The sequence below is a fragment of the Lepidochelys olivacea genome (assembly GCF_965140295.1).
Source record: "Lepidochelys olivacea isolate rLepOli2 genome assembly, chromosome: 2".
NCBI classification, from domain to species: domain Eukaryota; kingdom Metazoa; phylum Chordata; order Testudines; family Cheloniidae; genus Lepidochelys; species Lepidochelys olivacea.
The window spans coordinates 139,523,662-139,550,261 of NC_140412.1; the positions used below are offsets into that span (position 1 = coordinate 139,523,662).

Sequence of the window (26,600 nt, forward strand, 5' to 3'; positions counted from 1 at the left end):
AAGAGGGGTGTAAAATGCTAAATTTGCACATAAGTTCATTGACAAGTTGCAAGTCAGTGGATTAAGTCAATAGAGTGATCAAGTTGTTTGAAACTGCTTGGTTCTGACTGACACATTTGTTTCAAAACCAGGGACTGTAATAGAAGTTAATGAATGTCTGTCTCTCACACAAGTGCCCCATAAACTTTTGCCCAAATTTTAACTGGATTTAGTCTATTTGATGTCCTTGTACATAGTGTTCTGCTGCAGTATTGGTCTAATTTTGCTGCATTTAAAAATAAAAAATTAAGTCCAAAAAGAGGAAGCTGCCACACCCACATCTTATTGTTGAAGAATGAATGGGTTAGACTCAGGTCTTGAACTACCTTCTGTTCTCTGAACACCTGCTTATATCAATGAATATTTTGCAGATACCCAGAACAGTCTGAATGGAAGGGCTCTACCTGGAATGGTTCAATAAGGTAATAGGAAAGGGGTAAGCAGGAAACTATTCCCCTCCCACACTTCAAAACACACATACACCACCTTCCTTCCATCATTACCATCCTGGAAGAGATAATGTTTAATTTCTGGTGAGCTACTGGAGTTCCATGCAATTGACTGGCCAGTATTCAAACAGTTACTTTATCAGGTACTGTTCAAATCCAGAAAGGAAGTGCTGTATCTTTCTGACTTCCTGTAGCTTTTTGCTCATGAACTGGGCAATATTGTTTGCAATAGCTTGGGCTAGCTCACTTCATTCCTCCAAGCCCCTGGCCAGAGCCATACTTCAGCACGAAACCTTTTATGATCAGCATCCCCAAATAGCTACTGTGAGTACTTCATTTCTAAAGTCTGTATATGAACTTAAAGACATCACAAGCATTGCTGCATATATAACTGTAGTAACCTTATCTGCTGCTTGAGCTACCTCTTTGTGTTGGTCACTTCTCACCCCTCTACATTTTGGGAAGGGTCCAGGGGGCGGGCAGGGATTAGTCTTGTACAGAGGCTGTGGAATCTGGTAAAATGATCATAGATTGGTAGATAGGAACTCCTCTTTTCTAATCCTAATTTTAAATGGCCATTGTATGTAATTGATAATGTCACTCAAACATAGTTTGTTTCCCCATCTATAAAATGGAATGATCTTTTACTTTTCTCACAGGAATACAATGAGCTTTACTATACACAGCACAAACTAACTTCATTATGTATAGCAACTAGTAGCTAGTGTGTTTACTACAGCACTTTTAAGATGTAAAGTGCTCAGCTTTATTATTGGTTTACAAAAGGTATAAGAATAAGAAAATGCTAACACTTCCTTTTTTCTTAGCAGAACAAAGTATAAAACAGCTTTCAAAGTAAAAACAAAACAACCTACTTCCCTCACTATTTTTCTGGATATGTAGAAGTTCTACATCACACTCGATGCACAAGTAAAGAGGACAGGGAAAATTTTTGAAGCATTTTTTCACTTTGGCATTGTGGAAGTAAGTTATTGAAAATGGGCCACACTTTGCTGTTTTAAGTTCTAAGAATACAATATCACTTGAAGCACAATACTTCCAACCTCCACCTCCCACAATAGCAGAGAGAGCAGTCCAGACAGCTAATAAAATTCTGCATCAGAAAGTTTCATACAGGACTACAGAGCACACCCCATGTTAGCCAGCAGAGTAAACCACACTCAGCTGCTTATGGATCAACAGACCAAAAACAGCACTGCCAACCTTTGAGATATATCTTTGTTCCAAGAGGCCCTGCTTGAAGTATGTGAGGCTGAGACATGTGAACTCTAAGAGATCTTGGGCTTTCTTATTTAATAGTCTGAAAGGAGCCCCAAGATTACCCAAGGTTAAACACTAGGCCTTGTCCAGATAAAACTTAATGAGATAAAATATTGGACACCACCAGTTATCACTAAATGTAGCTGCTCCCTGAGATAATACATGAATAATTGAGACTGATCAAGTTACTCAGTAGTTACTTCAGCTAGTTTCAAATCTGGTTGCATTGCCACGTGGCCTTAGTAGCAATGGTATGGCTTTAATGAGATTGTGAATACTCCTGGGAAGAGTTTTTGAACAGGCACCTACACCTTTGGTATTTCATAATGCAAGTGATTTAACTGGACACTTCTATAAGGCTAAGAGATGACCATATGTGGATGAGGTCATTGGATGACCAATTCATTCTAGACCCATAATTTGTTACTTTTAATAAGAACTAAGTTTATATTGAAAATTGGGCATAGGGAAGATATGAGGATGTACCCGTGGCCTTAAGCAATGTATGAGGACGCTGGGGAAAGTTCAAGGCAGAATCTTTCCAATAGAGCAGTGAGACAGTGTAGCTTTAGGGATAATATGGTATTAGAATTCAGAAACAATTTCCTTGTTCAGTGTTAGAAGAAAATGATTTTGGTAAACTTTGGTGAAAACAGAAATAAAGAATAAAACATGCATACAAAAATTAGTAAACGGAATCATAATTGGTGATGGGAAAAATGTATTTTTCTTAATTTCAGACCCACTTGAACTACATGTATTTGTAAACTGTAGTTAAAACTGAATGTTATTTGGCTCTGCGTTCGTAGCAGAGACTGCAGGACGAGGAATGGAAAAGAAAATGTTTGCATGTAGAAGGAAATGGGGTAAAAAATGGAGTAGAGAGCTACCAGAGTATAAAACATATAGGGATAATGCTGGCAGCATGGGAGAGAAATCGGAATTGGCTTACACATAATAAAAAAAATTGGGGTGAATGGGGGAGGGAGAGGAATTTCAAATAAACAAACATGGGGGGGGACACCACCCAAAAAACCCAGTGTAAGGCACTTGGATACCTTGGTGATGAGTGTGCTGCAAAAATCTACATAGAAAACAATTCCATGAAAATAAAGTCAGTGTAAGGCCTGATCCTTCTCCCACTGAACAAAATAAGAGTTAAATATCTGTTAAAGCCCAGTGGAGTGGTGTTTTTTAAGAAAGGGTCCCTATCTTTAATATGTAGCAATCTTCCTTTTAGTTAGCAAATCATGGAGAGGAGCTGGAAGTTGTTTATAAATTGGATCACTCTTAGGAAGAAGGTTTAAATTAGGGTTTCAGTTATGGAAACAAAAGAGTTTGCAAACTCAGACAAATGTTAGCCCACCTCTCAGCCTCCCCCCCAAAAAGTTCAGTATGTTCAGAGCCTTGAATTCCTTGAGGTCACCCATTCCTAACATCACAATTTAAACTGAATTGCCAGATTCTGCCATCCTTGATCATGCTAAGAAGTATTTTACTCTGAGTAGTTACATTGAAATCGATGGGGCTACTTGCAGAGTAAGGTCTCAATTAGTCTGGGTAAGGGTGACAGAATTAAACACTTTATTGTTTGGAAAGTTCTTATGATTTTAACATTTCCTCTGAAGCTATGAATTAAATGGAAAAAACACACAAATAAAAAAAATACACATATTGAATATTTATAGTACTTAATAGTTGTTAGCATATTTTTCAGCCAGAGGGCAGCAGAATATAGATTGTACTGTGAGTTTCTCATAAATCAGAACTTTGATCTGTAGTCAACAGTAAAGCATGTTAAAACACTAATTTCTAAATTGAAATTATTCAAGCAAAGTAAACCTTTACTTAAGAGGTGTTGCCCACCCCAACATGATTTAATGTACGATCAGTAAAAAGCAGAATTCCACCAGTGATGTATCAAAATTTCCCAGAGTTCGACTTTATTAATGTGCATCATAATTCAGTCAAATTTAGCTTATACTACACATGAAGCGGGTAGAATACTGCTGATTAATATTTGCTATGTAAATTGTAATGTGCTAGTGAAGAATGAGCCTTGCTGATTGACTGTATGAAAAGAGTAAATAACCATTCTACCTCACAACTTATCAAAATGATGAGTGATTCCATGGAGAGTTTACCATGAAAATTAATCTCTGAGCAAAAAATGATTGGAGTTCTTTTTACCTTTGTCAGTCTCCAACAGCGAAGTATCAAACAGCAAAAGAGAAACATGGTGTGCAGTCCATTCTTTCATCTGGCTTTTTTTCTTCATCCCTGTCATCTTGCAGGATTTTTTTTTTCCACTTCCCACTTCCTGCAGTTAAAGAGTTGCTTTTATTGTCTCATAGAACACTGTATACAGGGACAGACACTGTAATTCCCACGCAAGAAACATTGGAAGAATTCTATTATAGATGATTGCATTTAAATTAGAGTAAAATCATTTTGGAAAATATTAACTTCAAAAGGTAATTAGCAGTTCTTAATATTTAATGCAAATATAGTAGATCTACTTATCACAGTTTGTTGCAGTAGAGAGAATTTCAACTCTCCATCATACTATCTGTAACTGCTTGAAAAATGAGTGCAATCTTATAAACCCTTCATTTGTGTGAACAGTCCCATTCACTTCATTAGAACTACTCAAGTTACTGTATGTATATGACAGGTTTCAGAGTAGCAGCCGTGTTAGTCTGTATTCGCAAAAAGAAAAGGAGGACTTGTGGCACCTTAGAGTCACGAAAGCTTATGCTCTAATAAATTGGTTAGTCTCTAAGGTGCCACAAGTCCTCCTTTTCTTTTTGTATGTATATGGATTCCTGTTCCACAGAGTGCTAATACACCATGTAGTACCTACTCACATTGGCAGTTTCAAGGGACATGCTCTCTTGAGCCCTTTATGGTGTATGCTTTTGTTTAAAGATTCCCTCTGCATGTTCTGCTTTTAGGAGTTTTGTAGTATAAATAAGTTATATTGTTAATTTTATATCCCTGTGAAATAAGATGTAGTAATTTTATGACCACAGCAACATTCATCATTGTAAATACTCAAAAAGAAAAGAAGTATGCTTTGGGATAACTAATCCAGGGAGTTGCTGGCCCATAGAGGATAAAAGCCCTAATAGTACCATAAAAGTTGTCTTCTAGCTCACGGAATAAAGGCATGGGGGGACGGGGGCAGAAGCCTGTCAAAAGTTCTATCACTGCTGATGATTCTGAAGTTCCATGCAATCATGGAATCATGGCAATAGCAAATAATGCCAATACAATACACTATGTAGCCATTTGACAAGATGGCAACTGTTCAATAGGGTGAGCTAGCGTGTTTCAAAGTGGACTGCAAAATCAGTTGTTAATTGTCATCGTTTTCTTCTGTTAAGGGTTTTAAAAAGAAAACTTTGACATCAGCTGGAGCAGAATCTGGACCTTTGTGCTTAGCTTTACTCACCCTTGTGGTTATGGTGTTCCTTAATGAGAATTTTGACACTGACTTCAATTGGAGCACAACTAGATACAAAATCCCCCTAGAAAAAATGAGTGTATTCAGTTTTTGACTGAGAGTTTCTATGCATAAAATGAAACAGGAAGCAGTTATCTGTTTTCTAACTTCATTCTGAAAACCAGCAGAAATTTTGCTTATTATTCAGGTGAGGCCAATTAAAAAAAAAAAGATTTAACTGTAACAACAGTGTGCTTTAAGCAAAGTAATACATTAGTGGTTCAACTATGTGCCTTCCACATGCCCTGCTGGAACCGTGGATGCTTGGAAAGGTGTAATACTTTCAGGATACTGCGGTGTGTGCTGGGAACTTGCTGTTAAATGAATGTAGCCAGTGCTCCTTCCAGTGCAGCCATCTGGGGAGTTAGGGGTGTTCTCTTCTCAGCCAGTCATAATCCCTGCTAGCAGCACTAGTAGTCCTCCTTTGTACAACCCCCCCCCCCCAGTCTGTTTATGGCTGTCTCCTGTGTGAGTATACTAGAGGGAAAGAGGCATTTTGTTACCTTTTCCCCTCTCTGATGTACCACTCAAGTGCCCATGATTTGCCCCTGTCATAAATATAAAGGGAAGGGTAAACCCCTTTAAAATCCCTCCTGGCCAGACGAAAACTCCTCTCACCTGTAAAGGGTTAAGAAGCTAAAGGTAACCTCGTTGGCACCTGACCAAAATGACCAATGAGGAGACAAGATACTTTCAAAAGCTGGGAGGAGGGAGAAAAACAAAGGGTCTCGGTCTGTCTGTGTGATGCTTTTGCCAGGGACAGAATAGGAATGGAGTCTTAGAATTTAGTAAATAATCTAGCTAGGTATGTGTTAGATTATGATTTCTTTAAATGGCTGAGAAAATAGCTGTGCTGAATAGAATGAATATTCCTGTCTGTGTGTCTTTTTTGTAACTTAAGGTTTTGCCTAGAGGGATTCTCTATGTTTTGAATCTAATTACCCTGTAAGGTATTTACCATCCTGATTTTACAGAGATGATTTTTTTTACTTCTATTAAAAGTCTTCTTGTAAGGAAACTGAATGCTTTTTCATTGTTCTAAGATCCAAGGGTTTGGGTCTGTGGTCACCTATGCAAATTGGTGAGGATTTTTACCAAACCTTCCCCAGGAAGAGGGGTGCAAGGGTTGGGAGGATTTTGGGGGGAAAGACGTTTCCAAACTATGTTTTTTCAGGAACCCAGATAAAGTTTGGTGGTGGCAGTGGAAGTCCAAGGGTAAAATAGTTTGTACCTTGGGGAAGCTTTAACCTAAGCTTGTAAAAGTAAGCTTAGGAGTTTTTCAATCAGGTCCCCACATCTGTACCCTAGAGTTCAGAGTGGGGAAGGAACCTTGACAGCCCCTATGAATTCAGGCAAGGATTTCAGTTGTTGAATACTCCAGCCCAGATTCTCTTCTGTGCCAAGATCCATGATTTTATCATGGGTTTGGTGTGAGGGAAGCCGTCAGGGAGTCCATTACAGCTCTCCGGTTTCTTGTGGACAGTTGTTTCAGCAACAGCCCTGGTGCAGGTTATAGCAGCCTAGGCTCCAGGTCATGGTCCTTAAAGGGCAGCACTCTAGCTGGTGAGAGAGTGCCGTGTGCGTTGGCCATGCCCCAGTTATTCCCTGACGTGCACCAGAGACAAGTGGGGTTGGGGGTGGCCCAGGGACAGTGTGTGCCAGCTCCTTCATACTGAGAGAATAATCAGCTGGCCAGATTCAGCTGTTTATTAGAAGGGAAAACAAACCATAATCTGTTCAGGATCTCATAACACCATCATCATTGTAATAGATGAACACCTTCCCAAAGTGCATTAGGTGATGTGAACAGTATTTGTCACGTGTTTTTTCACAAACTCTGTCTGTCTCATAACCTGGGGTAGATAATGTGGGCAATTTTAATTTCTATTAAATTAAATATGTACACTATGGTATGTGTTTACATTAGCAAAACAAAGGTCAAAGAAGTATGCTGTGCTCGTGCTCTTGTACTTGCTTTTGGAGGAGAAGGTGGTTTTGTTTTGTAGTGATTCTTACTTCTTATTAGGAGTTGGTTCACAGTCTTGGATAGATCCCTTGAGAAAGCTCTGTCTCCACAATCCATATTTAATCTTGCTTGATCACAGCATTTGACACCCTGTATTCAATGGTATGAAACCTGAAATTCCTATAGATATATTTTTCACTTTAAATTTTTATAGTTTTGGTGGAAAATGATGAATAAAAACCAGTCTAGAAAAGGAAATGCTTTGGAGTCATAAAACTGATACTTGAGTCTCATTCCTTATAGTTATATGGAAAGGGTAAAGCAATTTGGATAAAAAAAGTTTATGGCTCTAACAGAGCACATTCAAGAGAAAGCAGTATCTTCAAAATGGATTTCAGGGCTATATCTTGTTCTGCTACCAGTTACCCGGTGCTCTTCTGCTATATGGAATGAAGGCCCACTCCACCAGAGCAAAGGCCTCTTCAGTAGCTTTGCTTAAGGAAGTGCCTGGCATGTAAAGCTACCATGTGGAGTTCTATTCACAAGACAATATGTTATGATATAAATCTCCTCATCTTTTGCAGTCTTTGGGCCAGTAGTCCAGCAGTCATCAAACCACAGAGATCCTCTCAACCTCCTCCATCTTGACTGTTGTTCAGTGGAATACACATAAAGACCAACACTCAAGGAACAAAGATTATTTATCTTCCATAACTGGAATTCTTCAAGATCTGTGGTCCCTATCTCTAGTCTGTGGCCCTCATCATCCATTCCCTCTGCTTAGGGTCATGAAGACTTGATTTACGGTAGGGAAGGACCCTGAGAGTCGATTGCACTGCACCATTCTTTATACCCTTATATTGGAACACAGGGAGGAGAGAGAGAGAGGGTGCAGACCAGTGGAATCTACTAGCAAGAATCTTCCAGTCTCTAGCACATGTGTACCCCCAGTGGAATATAGACAGGGACCACACATCTCGAAGAACTCCAGTTTTGGAAGGTAGGCAACCTTTCTTTTTTGCATCTGTGCATAGAAAATACAAGATATGAACTTATCAACTTTTGATCATATTTGGTTATGCAAATTAGCTTCTTTGTCAGGCTCTGATGCCCATTTCACAATAATACGTTTAAAATATCTATGTGGATAAAACACTTCTTTATCTTATCAGAAGATTTTTCTCACAAATGTTGATAAATAATAACCAATTCAATAGGTAAGTTAACTTGATGCACTGGTTAAACAGCGTGAAGGCCAGTAAAACTGTTTGGAAAGGTTATAGCTGCTATTAAATCAAGTGGCCTATTTTAAGAATTTTTTGAAATTGCTACATTTAATTTAGGAAGAAATGTTGCTGTGAGAACAGATAAGAGATTGTCAATGTCAAATAAAATAATTTGTTGGACTGTTCTACATATTACAAGCACAGGCAAATCTAATGCAGGAGGGGGAGCAGATAGCTCAGGAAACATTTTAGAATATGAACTTTTGCAGAAGTTCAGATCATGTCTATCTCACTGCAAAATCAGTGCAATGAAATTGTTCATGGCTTTTTACTACTTGGAACGTGCATGGATATACAGTTCTGTGTTTAAGAATAATTTCATCTAGTGTAATTCTCACTCAAGATACTAGAACATTCTACGTGTATAATAAAAATACAAGCATATCATCCTACTCCTCTAACACTTTTGCTGGCTCCCTCTTAGTTCCAGGATACAGTTGAGAAAAAGATTTCCTTGGGATGGATTGTGCCTCCAGAGTCCAGGCACTGAGAGGGCCTTCTTCCTCTGGATCTCCTTTGCCCCAAGCAGAAGGAAGAGGTGGGAAGTAGAGTCAACCACCACCATATACCATTTTCTCCCTTCCTGGGATCCCATGAAGGACTCTTTTGTGAAGAGGAGAGAGAAAGAGGTTTAAATTCCTGGAGCAGAGAAAGGCTGGGGCTGGGTTGAGACAGAACATACCCAGAGGAGGCTGCCTCATTCTCAGGCAGATTACTAAGAAAATTGTAACGGAGCTGCAGGCTTATATTGCCTTTCTCTAATTCCATTCAGGACAACCCCATTTTAAGGAGAGGTTGTGGACAGCTGTGGTCTGTGGAGGCTCTATTTGTACAAATCCCATTGGAGCTGCATTTCCCAGGAGCTGGGTTGAGAGGGATGAATAGAAAGCAGAGACAGTGCTAAAGCACAGGGGGTTTGTGCTGCTTGCCCTTGCTTCCTAAGGATCACATAAATTTGTGTGTGTTTCAGGGGGTGGATCTGTGGCCCATTACAGATCACATCAAACTCTTTTTTCCTCCTTACCCTTGAATATGTGGGGAGTAACTCCAGGACAGCCTTGAGGAGCCCTTGAGCAGGCTTTACACAGGAGTATTTAGGGAGAAAATGATGCTATGGACCCTTGTCTTTCATCTCCAGAAATTTGCTCCAGCCTAAGACAGAGACCTATCTTCTTCCAGTAACCCTGTACCTACCTCCTGTACATTACACAGTCTCAGCACTATTGGGGGTAAATGCTACCACCTCAGTGGCTTATACTTCCTGAAAGTGTTATTCATGTGGTCACTGATGCTTTATCTTATCAAATCTCATTTTTAAATTAATCTTTTTACTCTTGCTCATATCATTTAAACTTTGATCTCGTCCCTATTTACTTTTCTGTCTTAGACTATATGAGATGTCTTTACACTCCCATGTACTCCTGTGATTTGATGGCTTCAGTAAGTGCCAGGAAATTCTTTATTACTTAAACCTCCAAACGTTTACTTAGCCCCATGAAAGTCAGTAAATGAGTGTGACAGGTGTCGGTCGGTCCTCCGAGCCCCTAGGGGCGATGGAGAGCAATGGTCTCCGTGGCGGGCCTAGGCCCCACCTCCCGGGCTTTGGGGAATTAGCAGGAAGGTGTGCCGCAAGGGTCAGTCATGTGCCCCTCAGGCCGGGGAGTGCCGGCCCAAGTCAGTAGCGCACCCCTCAGGCCAGGGAGCACTGGGGTAGGTGAACGCAGGGCCACCCAACTCCACTGCGATCCAGCCCAGGGCCCTGACAGTGGCGGGAGGTGAAGGTCCCGCCGCTGGGTCAGCGGGGCCGTCCGTGCCCGCTGACCAAACCCACCCCACGGTGCAGTTCGGCCCCTGGGCTACTTCCTACCCGGTCTCTCTCCGGTGGGTAGCTCCGGTTCCTCCATCTCCTCCAGGTATTCCGCTGCGGGCCACTCCCGCTCCCCCTCTGTATCGGACTCACGCTGGCCCGGGCTGCAGTCAGGCCCCTCCCGGTCCTCTGGGTATTCAGCGGCCGGCAGCCCTGGTTGCCACAGGCCTTCCCCCCGGTCAGGCTCCTCCTTGCCCAGGGCTTTGCCTGGATCAGCAGCAGGATCGCGAAGGAGCAGCCAACCGCCTGTGTCTGTCTCCCTCCCTGGTGCTCTCCTCACTGGGCAAAAGGCCCCGCCCTTTGTACTTCCTGTCCCACCCTTCCCCTTCCGGGGATTGGCGGAAGCTTGGCCTGGCCCCGCCCACTCAGGCTCAGAGGGTGGCTCTTTACCCTCTGGTTCGGAGGGGAGCCACCCTGGCTCCCTACAATGAGAAAAAGTTAGAAAAAAATCTAGCATGTGAGACTAAAGGATTTCTGGAACACATTAGTGAAGTCTGATTTTTTCTGAAGAACTTGAACAGCTATTGATCCCATAGTTTCATTCTACAGTCTCCAAACAGTTGATCTGCTTCAGCAAGAGTGGTTCTTTCTGGATATTCAGTTTGCCATTGTATCACAGCCTAAGGATCCATAACTTGTTCAGTCATAAAAATTCAATTAATTAATAAGAACAGCTATTATATGGGATAAGGGGAGAGCAATAGGGACACAAAGTAATGAAGAGGTCTATATAAATCCAAATAAAACTGGTTTAATTTGTGGGAGGACACATCTATTATAAAAAAAAAGTGATGTCTCATAAAACTGACCCAGGTGGCCAATGCTAGACATGTACTTTCTGTGTGTGTAATAAGGATTTTGATGGGGTAAATTGTAGCTTTATGCTAGGTACTCTTAGGCCCTTTAATTTTAATGGACACACATTTCATTGCAAGAACACTGTTTTTCCAAGAGTAACTTTCCTATCAGGTTGATTTACACTGCAGTAGGGTGGGAGATTAGATACAGGTGCTTCTCACTTCAGCTTCTATTTTCTTGAACTATAGCCCTTAGTAGCAAGCATCAGCTATTGAAGGTACAGTTTGAAATAAAGCTGTATAACTGGAGGTCAAATCTCCTTCCTTCAAGGAGCAGATAGAATTCTAATAGGGGCATTCGTGACTAAAAGACACGTCAAAATAATGAAAGGAATCTTTAACCTTTGAATCCTTGTAGGATAAATTAGAAATATCTCAACATACATTATCGGTGATTTAGAAATATTATACACCCAGGTTATGACTCCTTAGATCTGGCTTTTTTAACAAACAAACAAAATGACTCATTTGTTTGTCTATAATTGGGGTAATACTATATTACACACACACATAGGTGTAAATAAGGAGCATCTCTACTGAAGTCAATATAACTACATCAGAACTGAGCCTCTCATCTATAGAAACACATACTTGGGAACAGAACAGAACAGGTGGGAAGGGTGCAGCTGGAGCTGAGTGCAACTAACTTTTTCAAAAAGGTAAAAACATTTATTAATTTAAACATGTTAAAGCCAGTGCACATTCTCATCACTCTGCAGTTGCCACAGAGACATCATACAGTTGCAAATGGGAGGGCACTTGTTCTACAAGACAATGTCTTTATTAAAATGCGATCTACACTCTGAGAAGGGCCTCGGAAAGCTGTAGCTATATTGTCTCAAGTGTAAAAAAGACGATTGTGCTACTTGTTTCGTCTCTGAAATTTGGGTCAAGTAGGAACTCTGTCATTGCAATTTGGAAGTCAGAGCTGGAAAATCAGATTCTTTCTTTTTCACTAGGCAAACATATTGCCGTTGACAAAGAAGAATTACTTAATCTCTTCCAAAGGTTACTGAGGCCAAAGTGTGTTCCATTCTCTATAAAAACTCCCCATATTTGTGCATTAATTTATTGTACATTTTCTTCAGCAAGAAAAATACATAGCCCTTAAAATATTTGTATCTGATGATCTCATAAAGCACCCCACAAACATGAACTACTATGCTTTACAATACCCCTGTCATGTGACTGTTACATGGTGATACCTATTCTACAGTTCATGATAGGTTTTGAGTTTTAAAAGCATTTTCCTTTACAGGTAATCTGAAAAGCCACAGCTGCTGTAGTTTTCAGTGGCTGGGTGGGTTGAAGGGAGTGGAATACCATTTTAAGTACAGCAAATATTATTCTTGTCACCTGATTATTTAATATAATGTTGTAACTTTTAATATAAAACTTGTTAAAGCATGAATAGTGTTTTTAAAAATAATTTCTCTACCTGTAATGTTTACAAACTATAAGTGAGCTAATAGATGAGACAGAACTAACCATAAGCAAAGATGTCTTCTCAGAGCACAACTTTGCAAATTCCACCTTTAACTCACAGAGGTCTAGCATTGTTTGTTTACCAAATCAATATATTTGATAAACTTGCTCTTGTGTACAGTATACAAATGAGTTCCTATGTCTCCAATTTCTGTTAATAGCGTATTGACAACGTATTTTTGCCTTCCGGATCTTGCCTTTCTCAGTTGTATATAATACATAATGTTGAACCAAGTCTTCAAATTCAATCTAGGCAAGAAAAAATATGCCAATTCCCTGAAGCTTGTGAGAAAAGCAAACAGCTGATTGATTGACATATTTAATCTGCTGCATTTGCACAATCTATTAGTTATATTAAAAATGCAAAACAGACATTTTGCCCCTTTTCCTCGTATTTTATATGCACTATAAGCTGGAAACTTTTAAAACCCTATTTCTGCAGAGATTCAGATGGCAGGAAGATGGTCTGATAACATGTGTAGGCCTATCATCTTTGGTTCTTTTGGTTCAAATTTGGCTAAAGTCTGCCTGTCATGATCAGTTTAAAGGTGACCTGTCAAAGAAAACAGATTGTTCACTTTTGCTGCTGTATGGTGTATACACATGAGGTGAACGAGCTTTGAATTTCATATTTTTATTTTACCTGAGAAATATCAAATTTGTTCTACCTTTTGAGCTGGAGAACTCCTTGAAGGAGTAGAGAACAAGAATGGAATTTATTAGGACTCATTTGAAGGTATGGGCACTCTATTCCTTTCACCAAGTGAGTGTTTCTCCCAAATGTTTCTTAGTTGTAGTTAAATATGCTTTTAATTTAAAAAAAGAAACACAGGGAGGTTGTAACACTGTGTCTACCACCCCAGCACCTGCTTTTGGCCAGAGGGGTGTCTGCAGTGCCCTCCCCTATTTTCCCCTTCTTCCAGGCTTCTTAAACAAAACTTCGTTAGAGTTTCATTCATCCACTCACAGCCCTTCTTGGGGTCTGCTTATTTTTATTAAAGCAAAATTCCAAAAAGCAACCACAAAAACAATTCTTCCACCCAGCCTTAGGCTGGGTACAGCCCTCCTCTCTGAGCTGCAGCCTGAGCAGCTAGAGGAGATGCAAGTCCTGGCCTGCCTTCTTCTGAAGGGAAAAAAACAAACACCTTTCAGCTGGGTTTTCTTACCCGGCCCCATCTCTTTTCTTCAGGGACCACTACAGTATATCCTTTCTCCCTACAGCTTCACTCTAAAGTTCCCCTTCTTCCTCTGCCTGCTCTGAACTCCCTCTGATCCTTTGTAGCCTAGGTACAGCCCAGCCCCTTTAATTGGCTCAGCTGGGAGCACCTGCTCTGTCACAGGGGCACTGGACCTATTTCAACCTTGGGGGCCAGTCAACCTGTGACATAGGGCTAAAAAAACCTCAGTTACAATAATTTTCTTTCTTCTTTGCTCAGATTTCAGTCACCTACTAGTTTAAGGACAGGTTTCAGAGTAACAGCCGTGTTAGTCTGTATTCGCAAAAAGAACAGGAGGACTTGTGGCACCTTAGAGACTAACCAGTTTATTTGAGCCTAAGCTTTCGTGAGCTACAGCTCACTTTGAAGTGTAGCTCACGAAAGCTTAGGCTCAAATAAACTGGTTAGTCTCTAAGGTGCCACAAGTCCTCCTTTTCTTTCTACTAGTTTAAGTTTTCCAAGAAGTCTTGAGACAAATACAGGTAAGTCAATAATGGATATTTGTAATGCAGAAGGCAAGCAGAAAAAAATTCTTCCTAAAAAAACATGAAATATAGTACCATCTTAAGTACAGAGAATATTAGTCCTGTCACCTGATTATATAATATAATTATAATTAATTATAATTTATATAAACAAGAAAGGACACTGATCTCTATTTTATGTTTTAATTTGCAGGTCACTTTGCAGAGATGGACCAAACAGATTTTCTAATATATAGATACTAAATATTAGAGGAGCACTCTCCCTAAATGCTTGTCCTTGAATGACAATGCAGTGTTACAACAATGGTTAGCTGGCATGTTTTTCAGGGGAATTCTGCATTCAATTCTCAGAATTTCTGTGTGAAATTAATTCACTGGTCACCATGTTTAGGTGAATTATTTATTAATTATTATTATTTTATTATAATATTTTGTTATTTTTATATTGGGGTAGTGCCTAAGAGCCCCAATCATGGACATGAATGCCCCAATCTGGTGGCACTAGGACCCCTGGTAGTGCCTCTCCTTCCCACCACCATGTGGCCTTGGGGAAATCTGCAGTGGGGGAGCCAATTAGAGACTCCAGCTGGTAGCAGCAGCAGCTGCTGAAGTAGGGACCGTTGGTTCTCTGGATATTTGGAGAACTTTCTACTGTTTTGCCTGGATTTTCTGTGCCCTGTGCCGATTGGCTGTTTTCGCCAACCTTCCCCCTCCCTCTTCCTCGCAGTCTCTTCACCAGAGCTTCATGCCACACCTGCCCCTCTTACCCTCCTCTCCCCTGATTTTTTGCCCCACCCCCTATGACCCCATTTTCTTTCCATTCAGCTTATCCCTTCTGAACTACTCCCCACCGCTCAGAAATTATGGAACTAACACAATGTGCTGCCATTACATGGTTCCCTCTGCTTGTGTGTTCAACCCCTCCACCACCCTGTCTGTCATGTCATTGTAAGCATATCAGGGCAGGGACCGTGTACTGTAGAATGCACAGTGGGGCTGCATTCTTGGCTGGCCTTTAGGCAGTAGCATAATAAACATGATGAAGGACCCCATTGTGCTAGGCACTGTACAAACATACAACAGCAAGATAGTTCCTGCCCAAAGAGCTTACAATCTACTTGCTTTGTTTGATTTTTGGTACTTTTATGCATTAACTGTATTGTGGGGAACATTGTCGGACTCTTTATTCTTAAGAAAAATCTCCAGAAGGGCCACTTCCATACCTTGAAATGAAGAAACGCAGCTGAGGAGCACTGCATCAGCAATTTTTAATCCAGCCTTGAGGAAATGAACTTGTTGAAGGTGTTCCCTGTTCAGAGGTAGGTGGAGGAATCTAATATGATACTCTAGGTGAGTTTTTGAGTATTGTAGCAAGGATATATATTTGTAGCAGAACCAGTAGATGCAGCCAAACATCAGATGCAGCACTCTGTAACAGATGAACAAGGAGCACTATGTCAGATTCTCAACCACACTGGCTATCTTTGCTGCTACACCCACCCAATCATGAAATGCTAGGCCAGATTCTAATATTACTCCCCCCAGAGTAGCTGCATTGACTTCTGTAGAATTACTCCAGAAAATCCTCCATGGGTAAAGGAGAATTTTTAAGATCCAGGACTGTAGGAGCAAAAGAGTGGGGGGAAAGAGATGGGAAGAAGAAAAGGATAGAAGAACTGGGATAGGAGGGGAGGAAGGAATAAGAAGCATGGTAGGCAGGGAATGAGCATGGGCAGCTGTGGAGCTGGGATGGTAGAAGAAAGGCAGAATAAAATTGAAGTGTGACATCCAACTGCAAACATGGAAAGTCAGGCATTCCAGTTTCAATTGTGAATCTGATGTCAAGAGGTGGCTGCACAACACTGCTGGGCTGTGACTAATGGTGAATCCATTGCTTTTCAATATGCTGGTGGTGCCCAACTAGGTATGTTATTGAGGGAATATATACGTTTTCTAAAGCACCAGCTCTAGCTATAGCATTGCCTCCTGGGAGTAGTAGTTAGGTACTTTATATCTCTGTTCAGTTCTGTGGATTGTGCTCCTTGGCTGAACTACCTTTCTCATGCTGCACAGTGGTCTCACCTCTTCTTGAATCCTATGAAGCACTGCAGGCATGGGTGATGTAGGCTGGCTGGGGAGATTAGTCAGTAGAGGAAAAGGGGGTTATCAGGCACTGAAACTAGAACTTCCACAGGGCTTTGTGGTAGCATTTCCAAATCAAAATTTTCAGTTTTCGGCCAAAGAACAAAATACTTTTGCTTTGTGAGTATACAGCTCTTTGACTTTTTTTTTTTAAAGTCAGAATTTTCCATGGACAGCAGATAGTTTCTACAGAAAAATTAGTTTGGTTATAAACACAGGTGTTCGTTGGAAAAACAGTTTTGACAGAAAAGTTTTGGTTAACCCTATTTATCATCATCATCTTGTCTCCCAATTGCTTTGCTCCTGTGTTCAGCTTGTCTTTACTCTCATCTTTGCTGTGGCTGACAGGGAAGTCAAGCTTCCTCAGATTGCATGCTTTCAACAAGCTAGGATATGAGTTAATTTTACTTTGTCACTGTAGGCTGGGCACTCCACTTTGCTTCTGTGCAGCTCTGCATAGGAATAGATGTTACTTGCGTGCATATTCACAGTTAGAGCAGTGAAACAGGAGGTGACCTTTGAAAGTTTATTCTAAAGTGAGCACTGCTGTGATTAACATAGTGATATAATTTCATGTCCTTGGCTATATGTTCCAAACCAGTGTACAGTGTATTCTTTCTAATTTGCTAATTGGTTTGGTAGGTGTCTGAATAAAATATCTCCATTGTACTGCCTGGTGACTTTAATAGCAATTTTTTTTATTACCATGTAGGAGATGTGGAAGATATGGAACTGATTCTAAAAGACAGACTGATCTCTTGTATGCTGTTGTAAATTTGGAGTAGCTCCAATGAGTAATGCATCAGAATTTTGCCCTAAATAGCTATAGAGGCAAGGCTCTTAGCCATGTGTGGAAAACGAGTACCTTATATTACTTGTCAAGATCTCTTTAGACAGTTAGGGATTGATTCTAATCTCTTACTGTTTCTTTGTGGACGAAACTCCATTAAAGTCAAGAGACCTGTGACTTCTTCACTGTTTCAGAGTAGCAGACGTGTTAGTCTGTATTTGCAAAAAGAAAAGGAGTGCTTGTGACACCTTAGAGACTAACCAATTTATCTGAGCATAAGCTTTCGTGAGCTACAGCTCACTTCATCGGATGCATACTGTGGAAAGTATGTATCTGATGAAGTGAGCTGTAGCTCACGAAAGCTTATGCTCAGATAAATTGGTTAGTCTCTAAGGTGCCACAAGTACTCCTTTTCTTTCTTCACTGTGTTACTCTTCAGATTTATGCTGGTGTGACTCCACTGAAACCAATTGGAGTAGTTTAGTGGAGAATCAGAGCCAGATGCAATTGCTTCCAATTAATGTGTGTAAGAGCAGAATTAGATCCTTAAAGAGAAGTATTATTGGGCTCCAAAGGGAGTGGTATTCTGCTTCATCACCCAGAGATGCAGAGGCAGGTACCTATTGGATTAACCACGGATGCTGAATTTTCCCTAGAGAAAATACTATATAAGTAAAATTCATATTTGTCCTATCTCCCTAAAGATTACTTTCTGTTTTATCATGTTACTCTAAAATAAACTTTGTTCGTGTCAAAAATAGCCCATGTATGGTAATGCCTCCATTTCTAGTAAAAAAAATCCTGTAGTCTCTGTTACAGTCATAGAATCATCGAACCATGGGATTAGAAGGGACTGCAAGAGTCATCTAGTCTAACTCCCTGCCAAAATGCAGGATTTGTTTTGTCTAAACCATCCAAGACAGACGGCTACCCAGCGAATTCATGAAAACTTCCAGTGAAAGAGCTTCCATGAATTACCTAGGCACTTTGTTCTATTGTCCTACTGTTCTTTCAGTTAGGACGTTTTTCCTGAGGTGTAATCTAAATCTGCTATGTTGTAGTTTGAACCCATTGCCTCTTGTCCTGCCCTCTATGGCAAGAGAGAACAATTTTACTCCATCTTTTTTATGTCAGCCTTTCAAGTATTTGAAAACCAATATCATGTCCGCCCTTAATCTCCTCTTTTCCAAACTAAACATACCCAGTTTCTTCAGCCTTTGCTCACATGGCTTGCATTCCATTCCTTTGATCATCTTTGTTGCTTGCCTCTGGATCCTTTCCAGTTTGTCTACATCCTCTCTATATAGCAGTGACCAAAACTGGACACGGTATTCCAGCTGAGGCCTAACCAGCACTGAGTAGAGTGGTACTAGCACTTCCTATGACTTGCATGCCATGCACCTGTTAATGCAACCCAAAACTTCATTTGCTTTTTTTGCTTCAGCATCACATTGTTGACTCATGTTGAGTTTGTAATCCACCACAGCTCACAAATCCTTCAACGGGTGTCTTTGGGCTTCTGCTGGAGGAAACAGTAGCCACAGATATCTGAACAATAGATACTGTTGCCTTGTTCCAAAATCTAGTGGCCAAGAGAACCCTTAGCAACAAGATGAAAAATTTCAACTGGAATTTCTGTTAGGATTTTTGCTCTCTTCCCATTTCCCCATCAAGGATTGAAATCTGAAGACTGGACAAATAGTTCTAACCATCATAAGAACAGTCTGTATTAATTGAGTCTACACACCACCGACCAAACCTCAAAAACAAGGAAATGAAAAGAAAAGGCAGCTTAAAGTATGTGCCTTCTCCTCGTCCATGTGGAGACAGATTTAACTAATAGCACAACCATCATAATGCACATACAAGATAATATAACCAGGGCTGGCCCTAGAATACAGACAGCTGCAGCGGCACAGGAGCCAGCAAACAGAGCTGTAAACAGGGGAGTTTGAGTGGGAGTTCTGTTGGAGGAGAAGTGGGTGGTGGTGTTTTGGTGTGGTTTGTGTTTCCCAGATTAACAGGGTTTAGGTGGCAAGGCTATGACAGATACAGAGGCAGCAGTGGGAGTGACCCATGTAGCGGAAGACACAATGAAGATGACTGGTTGTGGAAGCTGCGGTATGTACATGATCCTGGAGGGGGCACCTGGTAAGAGTTTTGTCTGTATGAAATGCTGTCTGATAGAGCTGATGGAGGAAAAGATCCGAGGTTTGGAGATGCAGGTGGAAAGTCTGGTTGAGTTTAGGAAGGGGTTTGAGCAGATTATGTAGGAAAGACATGAGATATCTGAAGGGAAAAGCTCAGACTTGCAGATGGAAGCAGGACTGGGGAATTCTGAGGGGAGACTGGGTGAGGAAAGTGGTCAGTGGAAGCATGTGATTAAAAGAACCAGGCAGAGGAAAAGACGGGCTAGTGAAGGAGAAATAGAGCTCAAGAATAGGTTTGCAGAGTTGGAAAATGAAGAAGGGGCTCTGCAGGTAGTCACTGAAGGTGGAAGGGCAAGGAAGAAGAGAAGAGCGGCTAGTCCTATAGGAAAAGGGGAAGAGTTAATGGAGATTACACCAAATATGAGCCCCAGGAGGATACAGGATGGGTTGAAGAGGATTACAAGGGAGAATAGGAATGGAAAGAACTTGCAGCCAGAAGGAACAGGGGATAGACTGGAGAATAGCACTGTCACTAGGAAAAGGCAGGTCTATGTGATCGGGGACTCTTTACTGAGAAGAATAGACAGGACTGTAACCAGAGCTGATCCAGAGAATAGAAGGGTATGCTGTCTTCCAGGTGCTAAGATACGGGATGTAGACCTGAGGTTGAAAAGGATTCTAAAGGGAGCAGGAAAGAATCCCCTAACTATCCTTCATGTGGGAACAAATGATACGGCTAGATTCTCGCTGGAAAGTATTAAGGGAGACTATGCTAGGCTGGGGAAGACGCTTAAGGAAATTGAGGCTCAGGTGATCTTTAGTGCGATTCTGCCTGTTCCTAGAGAAGGGCAGCAAAGGTGTGACAAGATTATGACTATCAACAGATGGCTTAGGCAGTGGTGCTATAAGGAGGGCTTTGGGATGTATGGCCACTGGGAGGCATTCATGGATAGAGGACAGTTCTCTCGGGATGGACTTCATCTGAGTAGGGAAGGAAATAGACTTCTAGGATGGAGGCTGGCACAACTGATTAAGAGAGCTTTAAACTAGGAATTTGGGGGAGATGGTTGGGAGATGTCCAGGTAATCTCCACACCGGAATTTAGCATTGAGAGGAAAGAAAAATGAAGTAAGAGTGAATACAGCCATGGGTAGGAGGAAGGGCAGTGTAAATACAAGTCCAATAGGTTATACTGGCAGTAAAATGACCATGCCTAATAGGGTACAGAATGTGAGTGAGGCCAAACAGCAAAAATTAAGATGTTTGTACACTAATGTGAGGAGCCTAGGTAACAAAATGGAGGAACTAGAGCTACTGGTGCAGGAAGTGAAACCAGATATTATAGGGATAACAGAAACATGGTGGAATAGTAGTCATGACTGGACTACAGGTATTAAAGGGTATGTGCTCTTTAGGAAAGACAGAAATAAAGGTAAAGGTGGTGGAGTAGCATTGTATATCAATGATGAGATAGAATGTAAAGAAATAAGAAGCGATGAAATGGATATGACTGAGTCCGTCTGGGCAAAAATTAAATTGGGGAAGAAAACTATTAGAGCCACCCCTGGGATAGTGTTTGGGGTATGCTATAGACCGCCGGGATCTAATTTGGATATGGATTTTTAATGTTTTTAATAAAGTAAATACTAATGGAAACTGTGTGATCATGGGAGACTAACTTCCCAGATATAGACTGGAGGACGAGTGCTAGTAATAATAATAGGGCTCAGATTTTCCTAGATGCGATAGCTGATGGATTCCTTCATCAAGTAGTTGCTGAACTGACTAGAGGGGATGCCATTTTAGATTTGGTTTTGGTGAGTAGTGAGGACCTCACAGAAGAAATGGTTGTAGGGGATAATCTTGTACTCAAGTGATCATGAGCTAATTCAGTTCAAACTGAATGGAAGGATTAATAAAAATAAATCTGCAACTAGGGTTTTTGATTTCAAAAGGGCTGACTTTCACAAATTAAGGAAATTAGTTCGGGAAGTGGATTGGACTGAAGAATTTATGGATCTAAAGGTAGAGGAGGTCTGGGATTATTTTAAATCAAAGCTGCAGAAGCTATTGGAAGCCTGCATCCCAAGAAAGGGGAAAAAATTCATAGGCAGGAGTTGTAGACCAAGCTGGATGAGCAAGCATCTCAGGGAGATGATTAAGAAAAAGCAGAAAGCATACAGGGAGTGGAAGAAGGGAGGGATCAGCAAGGAAAGCTACCTTATTGAGGTCAGAACATGTAGGGATAAAGTGAGACAGGCTAAAAGTCAAGTAGAGTTGGACCTTGAAAAGGGAATTAAAACCAATAGTAAAAGGTTCTATAGTCATATAAATAAGAAGAAAACAAAGAAAGAAGAAGCGGGACCGCTAAACACTGAGGATGGAGTGGAGGTCAAGGATAATCTAGGCATGGCCCAATATCTAAACAAATATTTTGCCTTAGTCTTTAATAAGACTAAAGAGGACCTTAGGGATAATGGTAGCATGACAAATGGGAATGAGGATATGGAGGCAGACATTACCATATCTGAGGTAGAAGCGAAACTCAAACAGCTTAATGGGACTAAATCGGAGGGCCCAGATAATCTTCATCCAAGAATATTAAAGGAATTGGCACATGAAATTGCAAGCCCATTAGCAAGAATTTTTAATGAATCTGTAAACTCAGGGGTTGTACTGTATGATTGGAGAATTGCTAACATAGTTCCTATTTTTAAGAAAGGGAAAAAAAGTAATCCGGGTAATTATAGGCCTGTTAGTTTGACATCTATGCAAGGTCTTGGAAAGTATGCAAGGTCTTGGAAAATATTTTGCAGGAGAAGGTAGTTAAGGACATTGAAGTCAATGGTAAATGGGACAAAATACAACATGATTTTACAAAAGGTAGATCGTGCCAAACCAACCTGATCTCCTTCTTTGAGAAAGTAACAGATTTTTTAGACAAAGGAAACACAGTGGATCTAATTTACCTAGATTTTAGTAAGGCGTTTGATACCGTGCCACATGGGGAATTATTAGTTAAATTGGATAAGATGGGGATCAATAGGAAAATTGAAAGGTGTATAAGGAATTGGTTAAAGGGGAGACTACAACGGGTCCTACTGAAAGGTGAACTGTCAGGCTGGAGGGGGGTTACCAGTGGAGTTCCTCAAGGATCTGTTTTGGGACCAAACTTATTTAATCTTTTTATTACTGACCTTGGCACAAAAAGTGGGAGTGTGCTAATTAAGTTTGCGGATGATACAAAGCCGGGAGGTATTGCCAATTTAGAGAAGGACAGGGATACCCTACAGGAGGATCTGGATGACCTTGTAAACTGGAGTAATAGTAATAGGATGAAATTTAATAGTGAGAAGTGTAAGGTCATGCATTTAGGGATTAATAACAAGAATTTTAGTTATAAGCTAGGGACGCATCAATTAGAAGTAACAGAGGAGGAAAAGGACCTTGGAGTATTGGTTGATCATAGGATGACTATGAGCCGCCAATGTGATATGGCTGTGAAAAAAGCCAATGTGGTCTTGGGATGCATCAGGAGAGGTATTTCCAGTAGAGATAAGGAGGTTTTAGTACCATTATACAAGGCACTGGTGAGACCTCACCTGGAATACTGTGTGCAGTTCTGGTCTCCCATGTTTAAGAGGGATGAATTCAAACTGGAACAGGTACAGAGAAGGGCTATTAGGATGATCCGAGTAATGGAAAACTTGTCTTATGAAAGGAGACTCAAGGAACTTGGCTTGTTTAGCCTAACTAAAAGAAGGTTGAGGGGAGATATGATTGCTCTCTATAAATATATCAGAGGGATAAATACTGGAGAGGGAGAGGAATTATTTAAGCTCAGTACCAATGTGGACACAAGAACAAATGGATATAAACTGGCCTCCAGGAAATTTAGACTAGAAATTAGACGAAGGTTTCTAACCATCAGAGGAGTGAAGTTTTGGAATAGCCTTCCAAGGGAAGGAGTGGGGGCAAAATATCTATCTGGCTTTAAGATTAAACTCGATAAGTTTATGGAGGAGATGGTATGATGGGATAACATGGTTTTGGTAATTAAATATTCATGGTAAATAGGCCCAATGGCCTGTGATGGGCTATTAGATGGGGTGGGATCCGAGTTACCCAGGAAAGAATTTTCTGTAGTATCTGGCTGATGAATCTTGCCCATATGCTCAGGGTTTAGCTGATCACCATATTTGGAGTCGGGAAGGAATTTTCCTCCAGAGCAGATTGGAAGAGGCCGTGGAGGTTTTTCGCCTTCCTCTGTAGCATGGGTCACGGGTCACTTGCTGGAGGATTCTCTGCTCCTTGAAGTCTTTAAACTATGATTTGAGGACTTCAATAGCACAGATATAGGTGTGAGGTTTTTTGCAGGAGTGGTGGGTGAAATTCTGTTGCCTGAGTTGTGCAGGAGGTCAGACTAGATGATCATGATGGTCCCTTCTGACCTAAATATCTATGAATCTATAAATAAATGGTGCCCCTCCTTCATTTGTTAAACTTTTGAATAGCTTATTATTTGCATTTGTAGCCCATTTCATGACTTTGGTACACGATTTGCATGCATGATTTATCCCTGTCAAGAAGACGAAAAATGTGCACGTTAGGATCTGTAAATCTTTATTTATTTATGCCATGTATAAGCAAATTTAAAAACAATGGTTTCTTTTAAGCTTATAGAAACTTTTTAATTTTAAGAATAACTGAAATGTAGTGACATCAAGAAACTGAAGTGTGCACCAACATTGGGTGGACCAGTATTAAATAGCGTTACAGTAGGTACAGCCTTTGAATGTTAACCCTAGTCCTTCAGTTCAAAAAGTCACTTTTCTCGCCATTGCCCTCATGAACTGAAGCACACTGTCAGAGAGATCCAAAGACTGGCCAATGACATTTTCAAGTGATAAAATAGCAAGTGATGTCAGTCTCTCATCGGCCATCATCGATCAAAAATATGTTTTAATAAGTCTGAACTTCGAAAAGCTGTGCTCATCACTCATGACTGTGACCAGCAGTATGAGCAATATCCTCAAAGCTATCCACACATTATGAAAAGTGTCTTTCAGATCTGCATCAAGGAGAACTTGGAGCGGAGAGTGCTTTCCATGTTGCAAAATGTGATGGATGTTGTTCAGTTCAGCATAGAGGTCTTTATCATTGACATCCAAACATTCCCTGTGTATCAGCTTCTGGTGAAGGTCCGTACAATTGTTAAAGGGTATTGTCCTGTCTGCCAGCAGCTTATTAAGATCATACAAAACCCTCCAGGTCTTTTTGTTGTGCTTCATTTGTCCAAACCTTTCTTTGATGGACACTTGAGCAGTGTCAATGAGTGAGCAAAAAAACCCTTCCTCTTGAATTTTTCTTCCAAGATTCCAATCACCACCTCTGCCCTTCTAATCCAAAAAAAAAAAGGAGGATTCATGGCACCTTAGAGACTAACAAATTTATTTCTAGCATAAGCTTTCATGAGCTACAGCTCACTTCATCAAATGCATTCAGTGGAAACCAAACTGTCTCTTCTTCCCATAAATAAGGGTTTCCTTGAAGACAGGCTCAACTCATATGTTTCCTGCCATTTATTTGGCAGCAGTGATGGCATCTTCAAATCCGTTGTCTCTGTGGGCCACAATGAAATCAAGACAGCTTTTCATCAAAGTAGTAGCAATCATGATGTCCAGCAACTGAGTTTGTAATGCCTTACTTACAACATTTACTTGGAACAGGATATGCCAAACCACAACTAAAACCAGAAATTTGAAGTCAGTGATCTGGTTTGCCATGCTTTGCTCCTTGTGTAGGATTCCGACCTTGGCTTTACTCGACTGCACAAGTTCCATCAGGGCTTCGTAAACATCAGTTACTTGGTACCTCATTAGCCTTACACTGTCAGTGCAGCTCTCCCAGCAAGTGTCACTTAGCAGCTTCAGGGTAAGATTTGTAACACTATCCGTGAGAATCTTCTACCTGATAATTTACACTGAAAACAGGATTGGATTCAGTGCAAGGTTGCCTGGACACGACTGTTTTTTCCCTTCATGTTCGCACTTGGCCATGGCAGTCCTGAAGCTTTATTTTATTCTCATTCAAAACATTCATATACCTGAAACATTTTACTTCAAACGTTCTATTTTCCCTTTTATCGCTAACAACAGAAACAGCACCCAAGGCGATCACTTGGGTCCCCTGCCCCTAAATCCGGTCTTGACTACAACTTTAAACCCAAACTTTAAAGAGACAGTGTGGGTGAGTTAATATCTTTTACTGCATCAGCTTCTTCTGGTGAAAGAGGTGAGTTTTTGAGCTTACACAGAGCTTGTATCTTTCACCAACAGAAGTTGGTTTAATAAAGTTACCTCACCCAATTCGTCTCTCTAATAATATTTTGGGACCAACCCACCTTGTCTCTCTAATATCCTGGGACCAGCGACCATAACACTGCAAACAAACGTTCAACACACCTTTAAACTTCCGTTCTTCAGAGATAGAGAGCAGAGTTATCCTGGGTTGATCTAAGGTATTTTAGGAATTTGCTTCAAGTGATCCCCATCCCCCTGTCCCCAGTCTTACTTTGCATAGGACACTGAGAAAGCTAGGGTTAGCCCTGAATCAACACCCACCACATGAGCTATATTGAGGGAAATCAGAAAAAGCTACCTGAAGTCTGAAGGGTCAGTCAAGGAATCTGTCATTCTACATTTGGTATTGAAAATAAGAAATATTTTGCGTTTTACATTCATGTAGTTGTTACAGAAATGCTCACTGCCAAATTACAAGCGACTTGTGAGAAGTGTTGGGAGCCAGCGCAGCAGGAGTGCTCCTGGGATCATGGCTTTTGTGGGAAACTGCAGACAGATGTCCACTTTGTCGTGAGCAGTGCTAGGGGAGTTCCAGGAGGAGGATGTTTTTAGTACTAAGATTTTATTGCTAACATGGGGATCAACCATGCTATACGGACTGAAGGCTGCAGCCCCCAGGTTTAGCTGTGCTGTCTTAAATGTTCATTGTCCTAATTGTTTTGCTGGGCTAAACAAGAGCATGCTCTTGATGTTCCATTAACATTTTGGTATTGCATTTG

General features: G+C 40.8%; 1 protein-coding gene across 2 annotated transcripts in view; it reads left to right on the plus strand.

Annotated features, from left to right (window-relative positions):
• The window catches only part of LOC311516964 (uncharacterized protein), a 200,488-nt gene that overhangs the window by 93,651 nt on the left and 80,237 nt on the right, over nt 1-26,600 (plus strand). Inside the window, exon 1 of one of the 2 annotated variants that reach the window (XM_084621402.1) lies at nt 15,668-15,756. The exons of the other annotated variant lie outside the window; for it this stretch is intronic. Coding sequence (XP_084477528.1) covers nt 15,725-15,756 — 32 coding nt within the window. The 5' untranslated portion in view covers nt 15,668-15,724. Of the gene's footprint in view, nt 1-15,667; nt 15,757-26,600 lie in introns of those variants that run through there. 2 annotated transcript variants of the gene reach the window in all.